General features: G+C 38.3%; 1 protein-coding gene across 1 annotated transcript; it reads right to left on the reverse strand.

The window, feature by feature from the left end:
• Positions 1-2,386: 2,386 nt before the first annotated feature.
• Positions 2,387-20,804, reverse strand: LOC145996366 (ferroportin-like). Its single transcript, XM_083132796.1, has 7 exons — positions 20,460-20,804; positions 15,266-15,493; positions 13,065-13,301; positions 8,911-9,450; positions 7,476-7,627; positions 5,406-5,583; positions 2,387-2,589 (listed from the first exon to the last, which is right to left on the reverse strand). Exons 1-7 carry the CDS (start codon positions 20,488-20,490, stop codon positions 2,387-2,389), a joined length of 1,569 nt encoding a protein of 522 aa, XP_082988922.1. The 5' UTR covers positions 20,491-20,804.
• Between the last annotated feature and the right edge of the window lie 407 nt (positions 20,805-21,211).

Genomic DNA, 21,211 nt, shown 5'->3' on the forward strand with positions numbered 1-21,211 from the left:
CAATGGAAGAAGGAAACTAAAGTTGCGTGAAAAATAAAACAGCATTGTCTCAGTCAGTTTACTTATTCCCTTTGCAGAACCTTTCTGACAGACGGAAGATTATTGCAAGGTAAGATATCTTTAAGTTTATTAGGCAAATTAGAGTTTGGTTAACTTATGATTAACATTTTTCGTGGACCAGTATAACCCGTAACATTTGTGACTTGCGTTTCTAGATGTAGTTTGAGTCTGAGTATGTGAAATGGCAAATGTAAACTCCAGACTTGACATTAAATATTTTAAAAATAGATATATTGTTTAATTGAATTGAATTAGAAATTTTTAAATACATTGGAGTCGCAAAGACCCTTATATTGTTAATATATTTGTATAGGTGGTGAGAGGCAATAATATTTAAGGTTGAAATAGAGAAAACATCTGTTTGTACCCTTGAATTTTTGGAATCGTCGCCTTGAAAATCGGGAATTATACTTGAATTTTGTCATGGTCCTAGAGTAGCCACCCTGCACCTCCAAAATGGCAGAGATCGAGCCCTACCCACACATCCCCTAAATGTGCTTTCATTGCACAGTGCTATATGCATGGGGAACTTTACCTTTTTACCCTGTAGAAAGTCATGTAAATTTCGAAATTTTTGATTGATTGAGTTGGAGTTTTAAGTCCACTTTAAGCACAGTAAGGCTAATCAGGACTTGACCTAAAGTGGGATCCGAACTACGTGCCTCCACCAGGTATCGAACCCGAGACCCCTTGATTACAAGGCGACGACGCTACTACTGTGCCATCAGGGAGGCCTCAGAATTTTTGATTATGTAAAAGTGGGAAGCTATAGTGCCTCTGAGTTCCCGGAAACTCAGGCTACCGTCGCTCTTAGTGTGGAGGAGGGAGGGGTACCATAAGAAAAGAGTTAGGAGAAATTCTGCAAACAAACTAACCAAAACACAGAATCTAAAATACTGGGTGTCCCACTTAAAAGTGGTACGCCTAACATTCATTCTGGCGTTCACAAATAAATGGGTGGAATCAGATTAATGTAGTTGCCTACACTGAAATATCGCATTACTTGAAGTCACACGTAATTGTTGAGTTGCGTTCGACAGTTTAAAAGTGATTGTTTGCGGAGATCGTTGTGCAAAAGTTTGCGGAGAAATGGTGCAGTTTGCAATTGAACACCGGATAGATATTGTTGAATTTTACATAAAGACAGGGTCCATGAAAGAGACTAAAGAAATGTTTGTGGCGAAATACGTCGGTATGAAGCCTCCCACAACCAATGCAATTCAAAAGATGTATAACAAATGGAGGACTACAGGATCCGTTAGTAATGTTTTGAAGAAGAAGCGTCCCACAGTGAAGACCCCGGTGGTAATGGACAGAATTCGCAGAAACATATTGAGAAGCCCCAAGAAATCGATACGAAGATTATCTCAACAAGTTGGTGTATCCCGCACAACATGCCATCGTGTACTAAAAGAGCTCCATTTCCGACCATTTCATGTGACTGTAGTGCATGAATTGAAAGAACCAGACAAAGCTAAACGAGTTACTTATTGCAACTGGATGTTATCTTCGATTGCTGATGGTTACTTGGATCCTATGCTCTTCTTCATGACAGATGAAGCTTGGTTTCATCTTTCTGGTTACATCAACTCACAGAATTGTAGATTTTGGTCACAGGATAACCCACACGTCGTGCATGAGTAACCTCTTCACCCAGAGAAGATAGGCGTTTGGTGTGCAGTGTCGGGAACACGCATTATCGGACCAATTTTCTTTGAAGAGACTATCAGCAGCGAAAGATATCTGCAGATATTTGAGTCGTTCTATGCACAGTTAACAGAAAATGAAAAAAGACACGGCGTCTTTCAACAAGATGGTGCCACTGCCCACACCTCCAACCAGAGTATGACCCGTATAAGTGAAGTGTTTCCCGAAAACAGGCTTGTCAGCAAAAACCTTTGGCCTTCGCGATCGCCGGACTTAACATCTTGTGATTTTTATTTGTGGGGAGCTCTGAAAGGAAAAGTGTACGCTAATAACCCTCATACGATAGACCAACTGAAAGAGAACATCACAAACGAGATAAATAACATCTCCCCTGAAGAATTATGACGTGTTTCTCAGAACATTGTACTGCGAGCGCAGCGATGCCTGGATGCTGGTGGATGGCACTTTCAGCATTTGTTATAAACCAGACAGTTTTGCAGTTTTACACAGTAAGTGTACCTAACCTAACATAAGATGTGAAAATGTAATTATATGATGACACATGTCTTGAAACTCTGCAGTATTTACATATGAAAAAACAATTCAACTAGTATGAAAAGCAGTCAGTGAGTCGTACCACTTTTAAGTGGAACACCCGATATAACATGTGGTTTATACCTTACCCTGTTACACTAGCGACAACCGATATAATAATCAGCATTCCAAATTCTTTTGGGTCATGGTAAATGTAAATAACCAAGGAAATGAGTAGTTCACAGAGCATATTGAAAGATTCTTGAACCCCGTTGACAGTGCCTCGCTTTGATTCGCTTACAGTCTCTTGCATTATTTGTGTCACAGCAAGCTGTAGTATCCAGATTCCTGTTAAAAAGCATGAAAGTTATTCACAGTGAACCAACTACTGGAAATAGCAAAGAATTTGAACTGATTACTCTGATCATGATCGTTGCCAGAAATTTTTGTAGGGGGGGAGGGGTGCCAATTGATAAAACTTTATTAGCAGAAATAATAAAAATAATAATTATTACCAGAATCATAATTATTATTTTACAATACCTACTATAAACTAATAACAATAAGCCAATTATATTCCAAATTTATTATTATAAATGTTTTTATGATTCTTGTTATACAGGGTGTCCGGTGTAGCAAAACTCATGCATTTTTTTGTCCCAGCACCAGCACTTCACACAACCTCGATATGAGACCCCCCCCCCCATTCGCCTGTGGCACGGTAGATGTCGAACCAATATTCCAATTCCTCCAGGTATTCACTAGCATTTGAGGGGTCACATTGTTAATCTTCTGACGAATACTGTTACACAGATCTTCCAAGTTCTCGACAGGCATACTGTCCTTGATGAACCCCCAAAAGAAAATGTCTAAGGGGGAAAGATCCGGCGAGCACAGAGGCAAAGCAAGTGGTTTAGAATGGATCCTCTTTCTATCCATCTCCTAGGAAAATCGATAAATTCTCGTACAATTATAGTAAAATGTGCCGTGGCTCCGTCTTGTTGGAAAATGGTTTCTGGAGGCATTTGAGGCACAGTGTAATGCTGAAGCATTTCTAAATAATTCGTTCCTCTCACTGTTTCTTCAGCAAAGAAGAACGTGCCTATTATCTTCTCTTTCATTAACCCACACCACACATTAACTTTTCGCGAGTCTCTCATAATTTCACGAAACTCATGAGGATTGTCACTTCCCAAAATACGGCAATTATGCTTGTTAACTTTGCCACGCGTGCGGAATGCAGCTTCATCAGAAAAGCACACCTTATCCAGAAAATTATTGTTGTCAATTTCGGTTAACATTTTGCCCGAAAATGTCTGTCTTTTAGGTTTAACATCAGGATTAATTTGTTGATGTAACTGGATCTTGTACGCCTATAGACGTAACCTTTTCTGCACAACGTCACGGATAGTAGACCAAGGAATGTTGAGCTCTAAACTCTCACGTCTTATTGATTTTGTTGGACTTCTTGTGAATGCAGTGCGAAAATGTTTTCCTCTGATACCTTCCGCTTTGGGTACTTCCCACGCACCGACACAACACTTTCAGTTTCTCTTACTTGTTTTGTTTATCCCCACTTAACAATGCTCACATAGGAAGGAACATTGTCGTGACGTTGAAGATTGAATTTACGCTGAAAAGTACGTTGAACAAGCTTCACAGTTTTGTTTTCTGCCAGTGAAAGAACGCAGAACACTTTCTGCCAGACTGTCCACTCCGCCATCTTGGAATTTATGCGTTACACGTGCATCCGCCATCTTGGAATTTATGCGTTACACGTGCATGCACGTCACGTCAACTCGAAGTACTGGTAATTCTCGCAAATGGCCACATTTGCCAGTCCCTAACAAACAATAAGTTTCATTTGAAATTGAATGTAACTAAAGTTATACTCTTTTGTAGTGTTAAAGGTCTAAGCCAGACACCCTGTATATTGTTATCCTCCTCCAGTTGAGTGAATGTTCAGCCAGCTGATTTCCATTATTTCTTTACATTTCATCCAGTTAGTGTTTTGAAATTCATAGTTATTGTATTTTTTTATAAACTTTTACCCACCTCATTCAAGAAAAGGAATTAAAAGTTATGGAGACATTTTACTCATAAAGTTTATGTTGTGTGACCTCTGACATAAAACTAGATTTTTGTTGAATTTTGGGAACTCTGAAACCATTTATTCTGTGGATTGTATGGTAGAATATGAAAATATAATGTGGTGTCTGTATTTTATACCATTTTTTCAATGTGATACAGTTTTTTACTTCAGTTATTTATTTCAAATGCTAATGAAATTAACTCCATATTTCTGTTATTAAGAATAAAAATAAGCTTTCTGCTTTTTTTTTAAACTTGAAATGAAGAGTGCCAATTTGGTCCATCCCCCCCAACCCCCCATGTCCATGACCATGATCTATACATATATACAGGAAATTAGTTATAACTAACTGATGTCACCGATGAAATGTGAAAGGGCCAAAATAATTTCGATGAACCATTTCCGTATTGACACAGGATGGAGATGATAGTGCTTAACTACTTTGCTTATTCCCAGTTGGAAGTAGTTCCGATTTCCTCCACCTGGCAGCACTGGTGAATGGTGTTTGTTAAGTTGAATAGTCTTCTCTGTTTCTTTGTGGTACTTCTGATTTTCGTCTCTCATGGGCTAATCAGAACTGAGTTTAAAGTTAGATCTGAACCACTATGCATGAACATTGATAAGTTTCATGTATTAACTTTGCCAAGGAAATGTGTCACCAAATAAATGAAGATTAATACTTATCTTAAAATATCATAATGAAATTTGATATTTTTTGTTTTTGTTTCGCAAACCAACACACACAAATAAAATTGTTTTTTATCTTTGTTTCAACAATTCCCTTGTTTCAGTCATCAAACCATCTTCACAGTACCCGGTGGAGGCACATAGTGGTTCAGATTCCACTTTAAACTGTAGGTCCAGTCCCAATTAGCCTTACTGTGCATAAAGTGGACTTCAACTCAATGAATCATCTTCACAGTATACATACCAATATGCTACAAATACATAAGCATTAAAATACAACTTGCTTGGTAGCCAAGTATGTTAGCCAAATTGATATAAAATGAAATGCAAATGAAGAAGAGAAATATCCTTGTATATGTATGGTTTAAAATATAAAACAACATACCAAATCGTGACAATATAGCTCCAGCACCAAACACACATAGAGACATTGATGATGCTGGAACTTGTATGTTATGTTCTTCGAAGCCAAGAGTAAAATTTCTTTGCATTGTGAGAGTTTTAGGTTTGAAAGGGGACCCTGGCATCCAAATGGATACTACACAAAGTAGAGACAGGGATATCTGAAACAGAACAATCAGTATTGTTAATGAAATAAGTAATCGTTCAGTATTAAATAGAAATATTTGCTTCTTTATTTTCACTCCAAAAACTGTTAAAATCAGTGGACTGGTTGCTGAGCTTTGAATAGGTAAAAGTAAAGTGCTCCCCTGTGCTTTGCACCATGCCCCTGGTCACCTTTACCCCCAGTTTCCTCCAGGTACCCACTTTATACAATGCTGGGTGGGCTCCAGAGCCACTTCAAGAGGTGGAAGAAATCCCGGGTCTCTTGCATGGTAGTCGGACACCCTAACGACTGAGCTACCGTGGCTATTGAATAGGTACATGCAAAAAAATGTCAAGATAGCAGCTGGTTAGGTAGCTGCGGCAATATCAAGCATGAAGTCATTGTTAAACCTCATGATCATTATCTAGAATTTGTACTCTCAAGCACGTGCAATCAAAATATTACCCAAACTTTTGGTCTCCAGATGTGGGAGTATCGAAGTGCAAATAGGAGTGTTGCCACATTCCTGATTATTGTCGTTGTTAATGACACTTTCTGGTGTCAACATGCACACTTCACTTGCAGTTCATGCAGTGGCAGAGAATGCGAGACCCTTTCATTTCCTGCAGCCATTAGGATTAGTCATGCCTTGGGCCCCAAATGTTGCTCCGAGGCATAAGTTTGGCAATGCAGTGTACCACAAGAATTTCCCATTGCCATGGCAACTGGTTCAACCTGATTGGTTCAATGGTTCATTTGACCCTCCCAACATTCAGACACAAAAGGCAAAAATAGAATTCCAAGTTGGTTCTTTGGTTGTGCCTTGAGTTCAGCAACTTTTTGCCCATCTAAGGAGCTAATTCTAACAGAAATGAAGTGTAGAAATTTGATTGTTAAAAGTTTACCTTACTCTGACCTGGAGCTCACTTTAAGGGCCTCCCCGATGGCGCAGTGGTAGCGTCGGTGCCTTGTAATCAAGGGGTCCCGGGTTCGATACCTGGTGGAGGCACATAGTGGTTCGGATCTCACTTTAAACTGTAGGTCCAGTCACGATTGGCCTTACTGTGCATAAAGTGGACTTAAAATGCCAAATCAATCAATCAAGCTCACTTTATGCACAGAAAGGTTAATCGAGACTGGACCTACAGTTTAAAGTGGGATATGAACCACTATGTTCCTCCTCCTGCCTCCCCGATCGCACAGTGGTAGCGTTGTTGCCTTGTAACCAAGGGGTCCCAGGTTCGATACCCAGTGGAAGCACATAGTGGTTCGGATTCCACTTTAAACTGTAGGTCCAGTCCCGATTGGCCTTACTGTGCATAAAGTGGACTTAAAACACCAAATCAATCAAAACTATGTTCATCCACCGGGTATCGAACCGGGAACCCCTTGATTACAAGGTAACGACGTTACCACTATTCCATCGGAGAGGCCCTATAACTGCTTTGTGAATGCACTGTGTGTGTGTCCAATTTTATACTTCATTACTGCATTTGTGAATATATTGATGGGAAGAGTGATGTAATTGGAAATTACTATTAATTCGGTGGCAAACTACTACTTAAACTAGGCAACACATACACACAAATAATTATCTTCCTTTTTTTTGTAAAACGTCTTAAAAATCAGTGTATTTGACTCACATTTTCTTCAATCCTTGATCCTCCTCACTGAGGTCATTATGCCTGTTTAACATCATAGTGGAGCCATGGTATAATAGTTGCCACATTTATCTGAGATGATGAAGATCATGGTTTAGATGTTATGCTAGGAGGTTTCATATAATTTTTCAACCTCAATCACCCGAGTCATCATTTACATAATAATTATAATTAAATAAAAAAGGAAAGTACATGTAATGTAACTATTTAGTAATTAAGCGTGCAAATTACCTGCCTGGTAGCATACCTTGAGTACGAACCCTATGATTCCACTTTTCCTTAATCCTGCACACATACGAATGTAGGGGAAACATGTCGCCCCTAATGCTCCCATAAAAAATCCTGCTGCAGAAATGAGCCCCAACAAATACTTGGGCACCCCTTGGGAGTACATGTAGGCTGGAAAATGAAGGCATTCTCAGTCACAAATATGTAGGAAAAAGCAATGAATGAATTGAATCCTCAGTGGTACTCCTTTAAATTATGAGACTTTCAAAAACTATCTAAAATATCACATTACATTATCATATATATATTTCATGTTGGTGTGAGTATCGGCTGAAATTTATTTGCCAATACATGCTGATTCATTTGTGGTATTTTGGTGTTTCGCACAAGGCTCGTAATGAAAGTTTCATGAAACTGAACGATTTACTTCCGTTAACATGGTGTTGACTTTTTTGGTCTCTGATTAAGTGACGAGATCAACGACTAGTGAAATGATGAGCTATATTAAATTTAATAATAGTTAATATTTAAAAACAAGAACTGCAAGCACAAAATGATGAAGGCAACATAGACACCATCATATTCTGCTAAGTCCCCTCACGGCAACATAGCATCTCCACGTACAGGGGAAGCTTATATGAATGCTATAATATGTACTGTTAAGGAGAATGAACAATTTAGTTCAAACTGAAAAGAAAATGTAGCAAATATATAAAATAATTAACAAACAGGAATGATTTGTTGCAATTTTTGAGGAGACTGAATGGGAACTTTTTTTTATCCATGAACTGGAACTACATTCCGGTCGACTCCATTCTATTTCGAGCCCTAGTTTTGCGAGTCTGCAAAAATGCCACGCGACATTTTCATGTAGTCTAATTATCATGGAAATTATGCAAAATTTGAAGTTTTCATTTATTTTGCACCAGCATGGTGGGGGAAAATTAATTTTATCTTCACATACCAAGTATTTTATGTAAAATTCAAATATTTTAAAACAAGTTGATACATGTAATTGGAGTGGAAAAACAAACAATAATATTGACCAATAAATTGAACAACTTTTAATTGCTATAATTTTCAAGTATCGGTATTGGTGGGACCATAGTACGATGTGGGGATTGAACCTAGGACACCTTGATTATAAATGTACAGAATTCCCACTACACCAATGGTGAGATCTTTGGAAAAATATATATTTATGTGTAACTCTAGCTGTAGTGGGACCACAAGCAAAATAACCTGCCCAGAACCGCGTGTCCTGTGCATCGTACTCTGGCATAGAGGGGGAGAGGTAGACTGGAGCATGCTTACTTTTAGCCCAAGTTGAAGGAATGGAGGGGAAGATGCGCAAAGGCTTCTAGCTGAAGGTTCTTTTGATTGTGGTCCCACTGTAGATGTTAATATGCTGTCAGTTTCAAAAATACATAACTGGATCAGGAAATCGTACTGACCTTTTGTTACGTCATCAATTCCCATCACAGACAAACATATCAAAGACATTCCTACACCAGCATAGGAAATGGTCTGTTGAAAATAAATCTGTACTGCTCCGAAAAATATTCGAAGATAATGACACGTTGGTAAAAACTTTCTACAGTTTGTGGCTGTGCACCGAGACAAGCATTTTTGTTTTACTTCCTCGTCTTCTGAACTTGACCCATAGATCTCCACATCATCGAGACTGTCAATATCCAATACCAGATCTTCGTCACTGTCACGCACAAAAAGAGCTGCAAGATAGGTTGCAACCTGAAAAATCTTTCCGACATTGTCTTTCCATTCCAGAGACCTCTTCCTCTCCTTCTGTAAAGCAGGTGAATGAAGGTACGTTTGCTTCAGAAGTGTATGTTCTGCAAGTAATGCCAAGATATTCCATACTGCAACGATTGTACCTGTAACAATGCTTGAACTGTAGTGCAACAGAGCTCCTCCAATTAACGGTCCACAAACATACGTAGTTAGCTCAACTGTTTGCAGTTTTGTGTTAAGAGCTACAGAAAAAAAGAAAGAGTACTAGTGTTAATAGCTATTTAAGAACCAATGTACATGTTTGCAGTAAAGAGGAACTAAATAATATACAGTGTGTCCCACAAAGGGGTTTACACTATTTGAATGTTAATAACAGAGAAAGTATTACAGATAACCTGATGGAACTTGTTGTGTCTGGATCTGTCATGATTAGTGCTTGTTGCCATTCATTTGTTTTTCTTTAATTTCAGTTCAGTTGCCAGTAGTGACAAGTAATTGACAAGATTGCAGGGAACCTTTCCGTTGAGCAACGCAAGTGGATTTTAAAGTGTTTTTGGAAATGTGAGAACATGAAAGAAGTGCAGAGACGATGGCGGGCAGAATTTTATACTGCGCCACCGTCACGTGTAACAATTATGAAATTATGCGACAAGTTTGAGAGGGAAGGAACTGTGTGTAATCTGGGACATTGTGGCAGGAAGAAATCAGTATCGGACGAAAGAGGGATGAAGGCAGTGGTACAAACTTTCACAAGAACCCCCAAGAAGTCCATACATCAACTTCTGCCCGCCGTCGTCTCTGCACTTCTTTCATGTTCTCACATTTCCAAAAACACTTTAAAATCCACTTCCGTTGCTCAACGGAAAGGTTCCCTGCAATCTTGTCAATTACTTGTCACTACTGGCAACTGAACTGAAATGAAAGAAAAACAAATGAATGGCAACAAGCACTAATCATGACAGATCCAGATACAACAAGTTCCATCAGGTTATCTGTAATACTTTCTCTGTTATTAACATTCAAATAGTGTAAACCCCTTTGTGGGACACTCGGTATATACGTATGTTCAAAAGTCTCTCCGCAGTGGATTATGGCAAAAGAGATACGCTCACCTAGGTTACAGTAAATAATGTTCTGTATACTTGTCACCCACACAAAACACGTGTTCAACCAAAAACACCCGTTGCTTCTTTGTTAACATTCTTACACACACATGTATTGCTCGGCACTCGACAGAACAATGACAAAAGTGTATGTCTCAATAGTTTTCTCACAGTAACAAGTACCGACATCCACTGCGGAGAGACTTTTTGAACGCCCTTTATTATTGTAATTGAGAGTTTTTCATTGTGTGTGAATCCGAAAAGAAACTTGTGGGAAAGACTTTGTGTTCACTTTATGTGTAGATAGGTTTATCAGGTTTAAGTCTACATTTTAAAATGGATCCAAACAGGGGAGGCTCAAGATAAAATTTCCACATGGGTAAGGTGGATTTTTGTCCCCTCCCCCCACTTTCCACCCCCAATAAAAATCTTGGACATGTTACATGTTTACGGTTTTAAATAAGAAAAATGATAGCCTTATTTTAAAATACTTTAACTATTACTATAATATAATCTTTACAAAATTTGTATAAAATAGTCTTACTTACGTGAGTGAGTATAGAATTTCGAAACTATGTTTCGGGGTTCGACTGCCCCCTTCCTCAGGTTCTTTTTCCTCTAGGCACAAATCATTTTATGCTGCGTCAAGAGTGTTAAAAGAATTAGGTTAAAAGGTTTGGTTAAAAAACACTTGTTAAAAACAGGTCACCGTTCCTTTAAACCCCCAGTTAAAAATCCTGCTTTAAGGTGTTCCCCATTCTCCGTAAGACCTCTTTTCCCGAGATCCTATTAAATTGACTAAACACATTCCGTTGTTCAGCTTGCTCTGACATTCTACTCCTGACCGAGAAGTCGTAAAGGTTATTTTTTCCCTCCTACGCTGTTCTGCCTTCCCCTACTTCCATCACCAATCAAACTCAAACTCTCGTTCTACCTCAACCGCACAGCCACTTCCAGAGTAACATGGAATCCTATCCTACGATCTTCTTTCTTTGTTCTATCCCATTACTATAAATTCAGAGAAACTAGTACTGCATTTATTTACTACCGCATCTTTCTTTACCCAATCGAAAAAGAAGAAAGAACAGCTTCGCGGATAAAAGTGAGTACTAGTTTTTCCGTATTTAAAGTATTTATGTTAAAGAATGTGTTTATTGTAGGTATGCATTTATTTAATACCTACATAATTATATCAAAATAACAATAATCTCTCAGCTTAAATTGTTACTTGATTTTGCATCTGTTATGAAGCAGTAAATTCAAGGATTTCTTTCTTGGAAGGATGGTAGCGATGAAGACAAGGCTATATTGAGCTGTGCTTCTGGAGTCCCTGTATTCATATTTTGTTGAAATACTTCTTTGTGTGTGCCTAGCAATTGACTGTAGGGTTGGACTTGTTGAATGATGAAAACCACTTCCATTTTCTTTCTCACATATTATCTATTTTTATATATTGCTTTCATCTTTTCAACCTGAAATACCTTCCTATCGATCTCATGTTATTGTTTTCAATATGAAATATCTGGTTTGTAACAACTCTTTTTTTAAAAAAATAGCCACTCTTGTATGCTTATACAGAGTATTCCCTGACATTCGCTACGAGACTCGGCGGCAAGCAGCCCGATGTCAGCGTTTGTCTTTCCCGGTGAACGGGTCCGCGACAGTCGCACGCTACAGTCTGTTTTTTTTTGTTTTGTTTTTTTCGCTCTCTTTCCCTTACTGTTGACGTTGCAGACTGACGCCAGTATAATCCTCCTTCGGAAGTTGTGTTGTGTCGTGTCCGTGTGTTGAAGATTCTGTCTTAATATGGCACCAAAAAAGTTTACATTACAACAAAGGATGTATCTTGTCGAGTGTTACTTCGGAAAGAGGAATTGTGGAGAAGTGCGACAATGTTTTGCAATGAAATTTCCTGGTGTTCCTGTTCCACATAGGACCACTATATTAAACCTCGTAAAAAAGTTTAGAGTAACAGGGTCAGTTCTGAATAAAAGTGGAAAGAAAAATGAGGAAATCTAAAAAATAAAGTATACAAAGACAATCCGCACACCATCCATGAGTTAAAAGAGAGTATTGTACGAGAAATCGGGAGAATTACAGTAGACGAACTTGCACATGTAAATGCCAATTTCCTTCGGAGATGTCAGAAATGTGTTGTAGCAGAGGGACATCATTTTCAACACCTTCTGTAGTCAAGGTTAGTACACAATATGAAAACTGTAATTTTAATAGCCGACTCTAGCGACTGTCGCAGACCCTGTTCACCGGGAAAGACAAGTGCTGATGCCGGGTCGCTTGCCACCGAGTCTCGTAGCGAATGTCAGGGAATGCTCTGTACATGCTTGTATACTCAAAATTAAGGTTTTGGCACTACTCAAGGAGGACTCCAAGATTTGGCACCCCTCCCCCAAAGGGTGGTATCCCAAGCAGTTGCTGGGGTTGCCCAGTCCTTAACCTGCCCGTGAATCCAAACCACAGCACCATGTGTTAAGATTGAAAGTTTACCATTTTATGTACTCGGTCACCGAATCTGCTAGAGCAAGATTTATAAATGGCACTTTTTAATATTTGTTACTAGTTAATGTAATCTTTGCTGTGTTGGATGCATTTGTAAATACAGAACAAATAAAAAGTTTACCTTATCTTTACAAGATAAATGTACATTTTTCTCATGATTGAAACTGGATAAAGGAAAAGGTATTTATTAACCACTATAACTGAATCAATGATAAAGTAAAACATAACTTACTTACAAGTAAGTAGATCCAGATTTTTGCCTGCAAGTACAACAATCCAGTCTTGGTACAAAATAATGTGACACCCAGTGGCTGCCAGCCTGGAGCAAACAGCCAAGAGAACAACCAGCACGTTGCTGACGAGCGTAACCCATTGCTGAGTCTTGTAATATAGTCCTATTTTAAGCTTTGCTAGTACCACAGCAACAGAGCATAGGATTGAAAATGCATTTATGGTCACCATTATGTCTAAAGCTAAATAAAAAGAGACACAATAATTAGCTTTTGATGATTTTTAATGATAAACATTATTTATCTTCAATAAAAAGTAAAGTAGGGCTGAGCTGATATTGATGCCAATGTATCGGACAGCATTGAAAAGTATCAGTTGGAATTTATTTACCGATACCAGCCAATAATTTCTCTACATGCTACGACACTTTTGCGGAGTCTAATTTTCCTGGAAATTATGCAAAATTCAAACTTTTCCTTTAGTTTGCATCAAAAACAGGATTTTGTGATTACATAACATCTCTTTTAATATTCTGATATAATTCTCGAATATTGTAATGGAAATTTATGTAAGTTGATGCATAAATTAGTACTGATCAATATTTTGAAGAACTTTTAATTGTTACAATTTTCAAGTATTGGTATGGGTTCAGCCTTAAAATAAAGAATTAAATGTGTGTCCCGTTCATTGAGGTTCTTGCATAATAAAACTTAATAAAAATAAGAGAGGTGATTTCCTTTATCATACTCTTGCATGGAATAGGCAGTGGAAGTCTTTCGGAAAGGTTTGAATCCGTTACATTTCACGTTGTGCCATGGAAGTGTTTGTGTATTTTGCTATTCCTTGGGTAAGAGATAAAGCCATGTACGTATTTATGAATACAGCTTGTTTAGAGTCAAGCCTTGCCTTTCTGGCAGTGACTCACTGTTGCCACATTTACCTAGTGCATGCACCTACTGTTGCCCACCTGTTGTTTGTGCAACGAGCGGCAATCTTGGAATTCCCTGGCCAGCAGGGAAACAGGATTTTGTCAACATAACCACTGTGAATGGTCGCTGGGTCTTAGCTTGGCTTGATTATAATTCCAATGACATGAGCATAGAGTATAGAATGCTGCACTAGGCTGCGGAAGATCAGGGGTAAAATCGTGGCTTTGGACAGACATTTTTACCTATTATTTTGAAATATTATGCTTCAATCTTGCAACGCCTGACAAATAGGGTTGACAAAATACATCAGGCACCACCTTGTGCAGTAGAAAAGAATATTAAATTCTTACAATGAAATAAGGTACATGATTTTTTCTTTGATTGACAAGTAGACGGCAGAATTTACCATGTAAACTAGTTATAAACCTACAATTTCTCAGGTATACATTAGGTGTCTTCTTGAGATAAATTATGAGAAGTTACAGAACAATGAATATGTGAATAAGTTTACATATTTTTGCAGTTGAGTTTTTGTGTTCAAAGTGGAAATCCCTAAGTGAATGTTTGTTTGAGCATTGGGAATAGGCTGAGAAGGGGGTGCTTTTTGTAAATTACTGTAACAGAGGGGATGCTGTCCTCCACTTTGAATACTATGTTCAACACGTATATTTAAATCTGCCTGTACGTACAATTTAAAAATGAAATATTTATCCTTAAATTAGTGCATTACTACATAATTCAACAGGAATAACCACAACACAATTGTAAGGATTCTTAATGCTTTTAAACACTTTGTATTGCAGGTTCAAACTTGCAAATGTATTGTAATACCTCACATCCCTGTTGAGATGTCACCTACTGCAAAATTGTAAAGGTAAAGTTCCCTTCGCATATAGCATTGTGTCATGAAGGCACATTTAGGGAATGTGAGGGTAGGGCCCCACACATTCTTAATCTCAGCCATTTTGGAGATGATGTGATCAGCACCATGCTCCAGTCACCTTTTACCCCCAGGGTTGTCCCCAGGTACCCATTGATTTGAGGCCGGGTGAGCCCCAGAAACACTTTATGTGAAGACAAGGCCGGAAAAATTTCGACCTTAGATCACCACCCTGGGAATCGAACCCGGGTCTTCCACATGGCAGTCAGACACCATACCAACTAGACCACCATGGCACTGCAAAATTGTGAATATCATAAATATAAAATGCAATTTCTAAATTAGTATTTTCCTTCTAAATTTTGAAGAGTATAAATTAGCATACATTAATAGCTACCTTTCATTCTGTGAGTTTTATCCACCCAGCGTCCAATATAAGGTCCCAGGACCACAAGAGAGAAGGAGGCAATTGCTTCATATAAAGCAGTGTACTGTAACGTTGAAGGCATAAACTCTATCATGTAGATAGTCACTACAAAATCCCAGATACGGTCTGCAAGGCCTTGTAGAGCTTGGCTAAGGCATATTTTAAATGCTCCACTTCTTAGAACTGTAGCAAGATTTCCTAAGGAGTAAACCGTAATTGTTAAGACAGATGAATCATTGGCGTAGCTAGAACTTTATATTTGGGTGTGCACAAAGAAAAAAATGAGGTCTTGTACCTTCTTAATAGCATATTTTGCAACACAATCACTTGGCTCTTTAACTGCACTGATGTTTGTAAAGGAATATAAATTCACTAAATGACAGTGTTGAAAATTTCTGAATATATGTAGTAGAAAAAAATCAAATTGCATAGAAATTACACACACGCACAAAATGTTCATAAATGTTACAAACAAATACATCAAAATACACGTCATCTATAACAAGTGACGTCTGTCAAAAGGTACAATGTTCTTAAACTCATCAAAAACTTCATTTACATCAATAGACTAAGCTTTTTCCTGTTCAACAAATAGCAAGAGCAGGGCTTCCAATCTATCCTGATTCTGAGTTGCTCTTAATTTAGTTTTAACTTGGGTAATCTTGGAGAAAGCTCTCTCTCAAGTGCAGCTTGTGACAGGTATAGAAGAAAGGAGCTGCAGTACAGAGTAGAATGCAGTAAATAGCTTCTTTCTCCAATGACATAAAAAAATCGAAAATCTATAGACACCCGTTTCATCAGCGATAATGAACACGTTTGTGCCAAGTAATGACATTTTCAACTTCTTACAAACTGCCGCTTATTTTCTCTCTTATTGAAATATCTGTATTTAATTCTCTTTGATAAAGCAGCCCATTAGGGTGTGCCTAGGCACACCCGGCACACCCCGTAGCTACGCCTATGAGATGAATAAGAGCAATTTATTATTATTATTATTATTTGTTCAATGTGGTCAGTAGGTGGCAGCGATTGGTTACCAAAACTGGAAGGGGGGGGGGGGCAAGGACACTTTACTTTCCCTTGGTACATGAGGTTTAGCATAGGGTGGGAGCAAAAAGTGGGGGGGAGTGCCCCCCTAATCTCCACCACTGTGGTCAGTTATATTTGGGGATAAACTACAATTTCCACAATACTCTCTAAAATTGTATCTTGATCTGTATATAAGTGTGTTTTTGTGTAATGTTTTAATAACTTCGTTCTGTGTTTGAGCACTCTTAATATTTTGACTACCTATGCTGTGTATGTTAAAACTCAATATGTTTAGCTATAAATTCATTGATTGCTTTTTCCTTCGCTTTTCGGCCACTTTTGGCTAATCACGAAGACAATGATGAGTGACGATATGGTGAAATGCATAAAGGGGCACTGGCAAAGAACACCCTTGCCCGGGCTGGCAATGTTTCTTTCAGGCTCCGCACCCCCAGAGGGAATCAACCGCCCCCCCGGACAGAATTGTACAACAATACCAAAGTATAAAACTTTTCTGCTACCATTGTCTCCCTCGCATCGGACCGCATTACTTTGTGTGGGGAATATTCTTGCCTTTATATGTCCCTCCGTAAATAACAACGCCCACACTTGTCCAGTCTTACAGAAGAAGCAGAATGAAACTGGCAACTGCACTAGCCTTATCTCCTCTCTCCCATCTCGAATAAAAGTTTCATTATTACTTGCAATGTGATGAATGAAATTCCTAGGTGCACTTTCTATCCTCAGCAAAGCCTTGCAAAAGAAGGATTTGAGTCTGGCCAAAGTCATCCCTCTAATTACTTCAAACAAATTGCATTAGCAGGATATTGCAAATCAGTGTGAAAACATCAACAGTGATCTGCAAAAAATATTTTGACCGAACTGAAGAATATCGGATCTGAAGCGCACCTGGTTGCTGTTGAAGATGCTAGGAAAACTTTCTGTGGGATGAAGGAATATGCGGAAAGTGTAATTGAAGAAATGGAAAACAGGTTTAACGATCAATCTGTTGATACCATGAAATTCGCAAGTCAATTTGAAACCTTTCAGTCAGTAGTAGACTTGCAAGACACCAAAATCAAAAGGTTTTGTATAAATTTTCCCATGCTTAAGGTGCAAGGCGTTCTTGCTGACCTCAAGTCCTACAAATTTTTTGTCAAGTCGATGCTTGATAATGGAATATATACAGAAGCTGACAATCCACAGTTGAAAATCTTAGAAGCTGATGTGGGATATTGCGAATTGAAAAGAACTCTGTGAAGTCCTAACCATTCCCGTATCGACAGCTGGCGTAGAAAGGTCTTCCAGTGCTACGAATAGGATAGTAACTAGGACAAGAAGTAGAATGCTACCAGGAACTTTAATGCATTGCATGATAATGAGCATTGAGGGACCTAAGATTCCAACTGATGATTTTCTGGAGAAAACAGTAGATTTATATGCCACGAAGAAAGCTCGCAGGATAAGGGTGCTGTAAATTCTTGATGCCATCTTAAGCTTTCCATGATGTGTTCTATTGAGTTTAATAATTGTAATATTATTCCTGGTTCACCATTGTGGAATTTGTTCCTGATGATTAAATGTAAAAGTAGGTGATAATTTACTATGTATTATTGTAATGCTAATTGACAATATAATATTTGTAACTGTTAGGCAACAGACTATTAAAAAGAAACAGAGACAAATAAAAAGAAAAATCTATGTCTTTCCACATTGAATTACTAAGTATACTTAGGTCACCGCATCCTACTTAAGTTTTGTTACTGTACGTCATTTCTCACCTGTAACGCTCAGCGTCAAGTTCATTGACGAACCACGAACGACCACTGGTAATTCTCAATGTTAAACGCACATATGTTGTATTTCGCAGATGAGATTCACAATGCTCTCCCGGTTCTCTGGAATGCCCCCCCGGAGCAAATTTTCTGAAAGAAACACTGCAGGCTGGGATTCAAACTCTGGACCCCTGCCATCATAGCATGCTGTGCTAACCACTCACCTGTGGAGGTCAGCTGTTTATCAATAAAATAATGCACTCATTGATACATGTAATTAAAAGCTGTAGTTTTAAAATCATTTTTAAAGATGCAACTACTGTGTGCTTAGTAGTCACATTGAATTTCCATTCAGTTTATTTCTTTAGTGATTTATATTTATGATCTACATACACTGGAAGGTCTAATACATGCAAATGTTCTATCTCCAAATTGTAAAGAAATGGATATACAGAGGCTGTTCAGCGTATATGTGACCAAACGCGATTCCTTGCCCCTGCACTCAGAATTAACTTACCCAACCTTGGTCGAAAATGTTTGTCAGTGTAGTGTGTGAGCTATAAAAGAGTGGTAGTGTTTTCTCACTGGGCCAAAAATCCCGCCCAAACTGACCCACTTTTGGGAGGAGTACATTGTATAACTTTTTCAAGCGTTTACGTTTTCTGGCTGGACCGAAAATCCTGCCAAAACTGAGTTGCTTTTGGGAAGGTTATGTTGTAGCCCTTTATGATGCAAAGTTCAGTGTGTCAATGATCAGGAAGTAGTGTAAGAGCAAGGATTGTGACGTTCGTTTGACTTTATTCAAGAATGTGATCGGCAAGTATAAGGATTGCATGGCCCCAGCGTTCAGTTTTCCAACAAAGGGGACAAGAACACGTCCGTGCACGCAAGCCACCACCAGTATGCAGGTGCAAGGTGCGGTTAACAGTTTCCAAAGACATAGTTAGATGATTTTCCATCTGTCTTTGGGTCGGTGGATTCTCTTGCATGGCCATTCTGCGAAGTTTCGTCTGCATACGGGTGGTGGCTTGTGTGCACGGCCGTGTTCTCGTCCCCTTTGTTGGAGAACCGAATGCTGGGGCCATGCAATCCTTATACTTGCCAATCACATTCTTGAATAAAGTCAAACGAACTTCACAATCCTTGCTCTTACACTACTTCCTGATCATTGACACGCTGAACTTTGCATCATAAAGGGCTACAACATAACTTTCCCAAAAGCAACTCAGTTTTGGCAGCATTTTCGACCAAGCGAGAAAATGCAAACACTTGGAAAGTTATACAACGTACTCCTCCCAAAAGTGGCTCAGTTTGGGTGGGATTTTCGGCCCAGTGAGAAAACACAACCACTCATTTACAGATCACACACTACACTTACAAACGTGCCCGACCAAGGTTGGGCAAGTTCATTCTGAGCACGAGGGGAAGGAATCGCGTTTGGTCAAATATACGCTGAACAGCCTCTGTATTTTGGCTATGGTCTATTTCGGATGTAATTGCTTCACCTCTGCAATCGTCTGATGCCTACATCAATCAATATTGATATATTGAGTGTCTCTTTGGTCCATCTGCAGAATTTGGAAACAACCACGAGTGCAAACTTCAACAGCCAATGAAACCTTACGACAATTTCCTCAACCAACTACAAGTGTGAGATAGACTACTTGCATTCTAACCTCAGTCACTTCTGGTTCACTGCTTAACAATAGTAGTGGTCTTCAGTTCTTACTTTTGTTGTTAACAGACAAAAATCTGGAATAGTACTGGAATTAAAGTAGTTTATTGATTTCCCAAAATATGAATGATTTATTTTACTTTGCTACCAAATGACAAATTTATAATGAAATTGTTTCATCCTCATCTCGTTTCCAGAATGCAGTGTTATATCTGGTACTAGAGCACTGGCACTCTCAAATCATAGCTGGTGTTGCGTGCAATTGTTCTATCTGAAAATAACCAAACAACTACTTATTTTTAGAGAGGCTTCAATATAACAGCCTCTGCAATGGCACAAACTTTCAGCACAATGGTGACAAAGGTCCAATAAATATATCATGTCAAACTTTAAAGGGCTCTCCTGAAAAAATTAAAAATTGGACATAGAAGATTTACATTCTCAATGGACGACATGTCAAATATCACATAAACACTATATGTTATGAATTATGATTTCAAGAAGAATTAGTAACTTCAACATATACAAAGGTAGGTAGGTGTATTTGTGTGTGGTAAATTTACTACAGCAGTAAATATGCCTTTTTTAAAACTGTGCTTCATTCATATGTAAAAACTTAAAGATCATATATATATATATATATATATATATATATATATATATATATATATTTTGCAATACCTACCGCCAAAATTTCGAAAGGTCTGAGAAGGCATTATAAGCAACTACGCCGTTTCATCATGGCAGGTCAAGAAAATTTATTTTTTTCTAACTTGCTTTGCCACTGACCTAAGCACACAACAGATGAATTGGTACATTTAACTCTATAAGCTGCACTGAAAATAAGGCTCACTGTTAACATCTGTTCGTATTCTCGCTACACTATTAGCAGGTCGCTCATTACTTATGTTAAATCCCTTCCCTCTCAGTTTCTCACATTTCAAAGAAACAACCTGTGCTAGATTTTGTATTTAAGAAAAGAAGGATTTCAAAAGTCATAATTATTCACAATATATAGTATGAGTTTTCCGTTGTTCCCAAACTGAATTAGCATTAAGTGATCAAGATTCACATATAAAGGTAGGTCAATCAGGGTAATGAATGGTCATTGGTTTACGAGAAATGTCATAAAGTGGATAGTTCTATATGTTGGTTCATCATTCACTAACTTTTCGAGAAGTTCAGTGCACATAGTCTTAATAACAAAAAGAGCATGCTCACAATAAGAAATGAAGTGTTAAGTTATGAGATCACGAACACACACTAGAGGAATACTTCGATGATCTTGGGCAAAAGAGGGTTAACAGTCAATTAGCTTCTTAAATTATCCACTCCTGAGACATTAATCACAAGAAGGACAACACACAGTGGGAGTTAGTGGGGATCATAATCCCCCTTTGGTCCAGTATTCTTAAAAAAGAAAGTCAAAGGCAGGAA

This window comes from Lepisma saccharinum, chromosome 12 (assembly GCF_977018435.1).
Source record: "Lepisma saccharinum chromosome 12, izLepSacc3.1, whole genome shotgun sequence".
In the NCBI taxonomy this organism is placed as follows: domain Eukaryota; kingdom Metazoa; phylum Arthropoda; class Insecta; order Zygentoma; family Lepismatidae; genus Lepisma; species Lepisma saccharinum.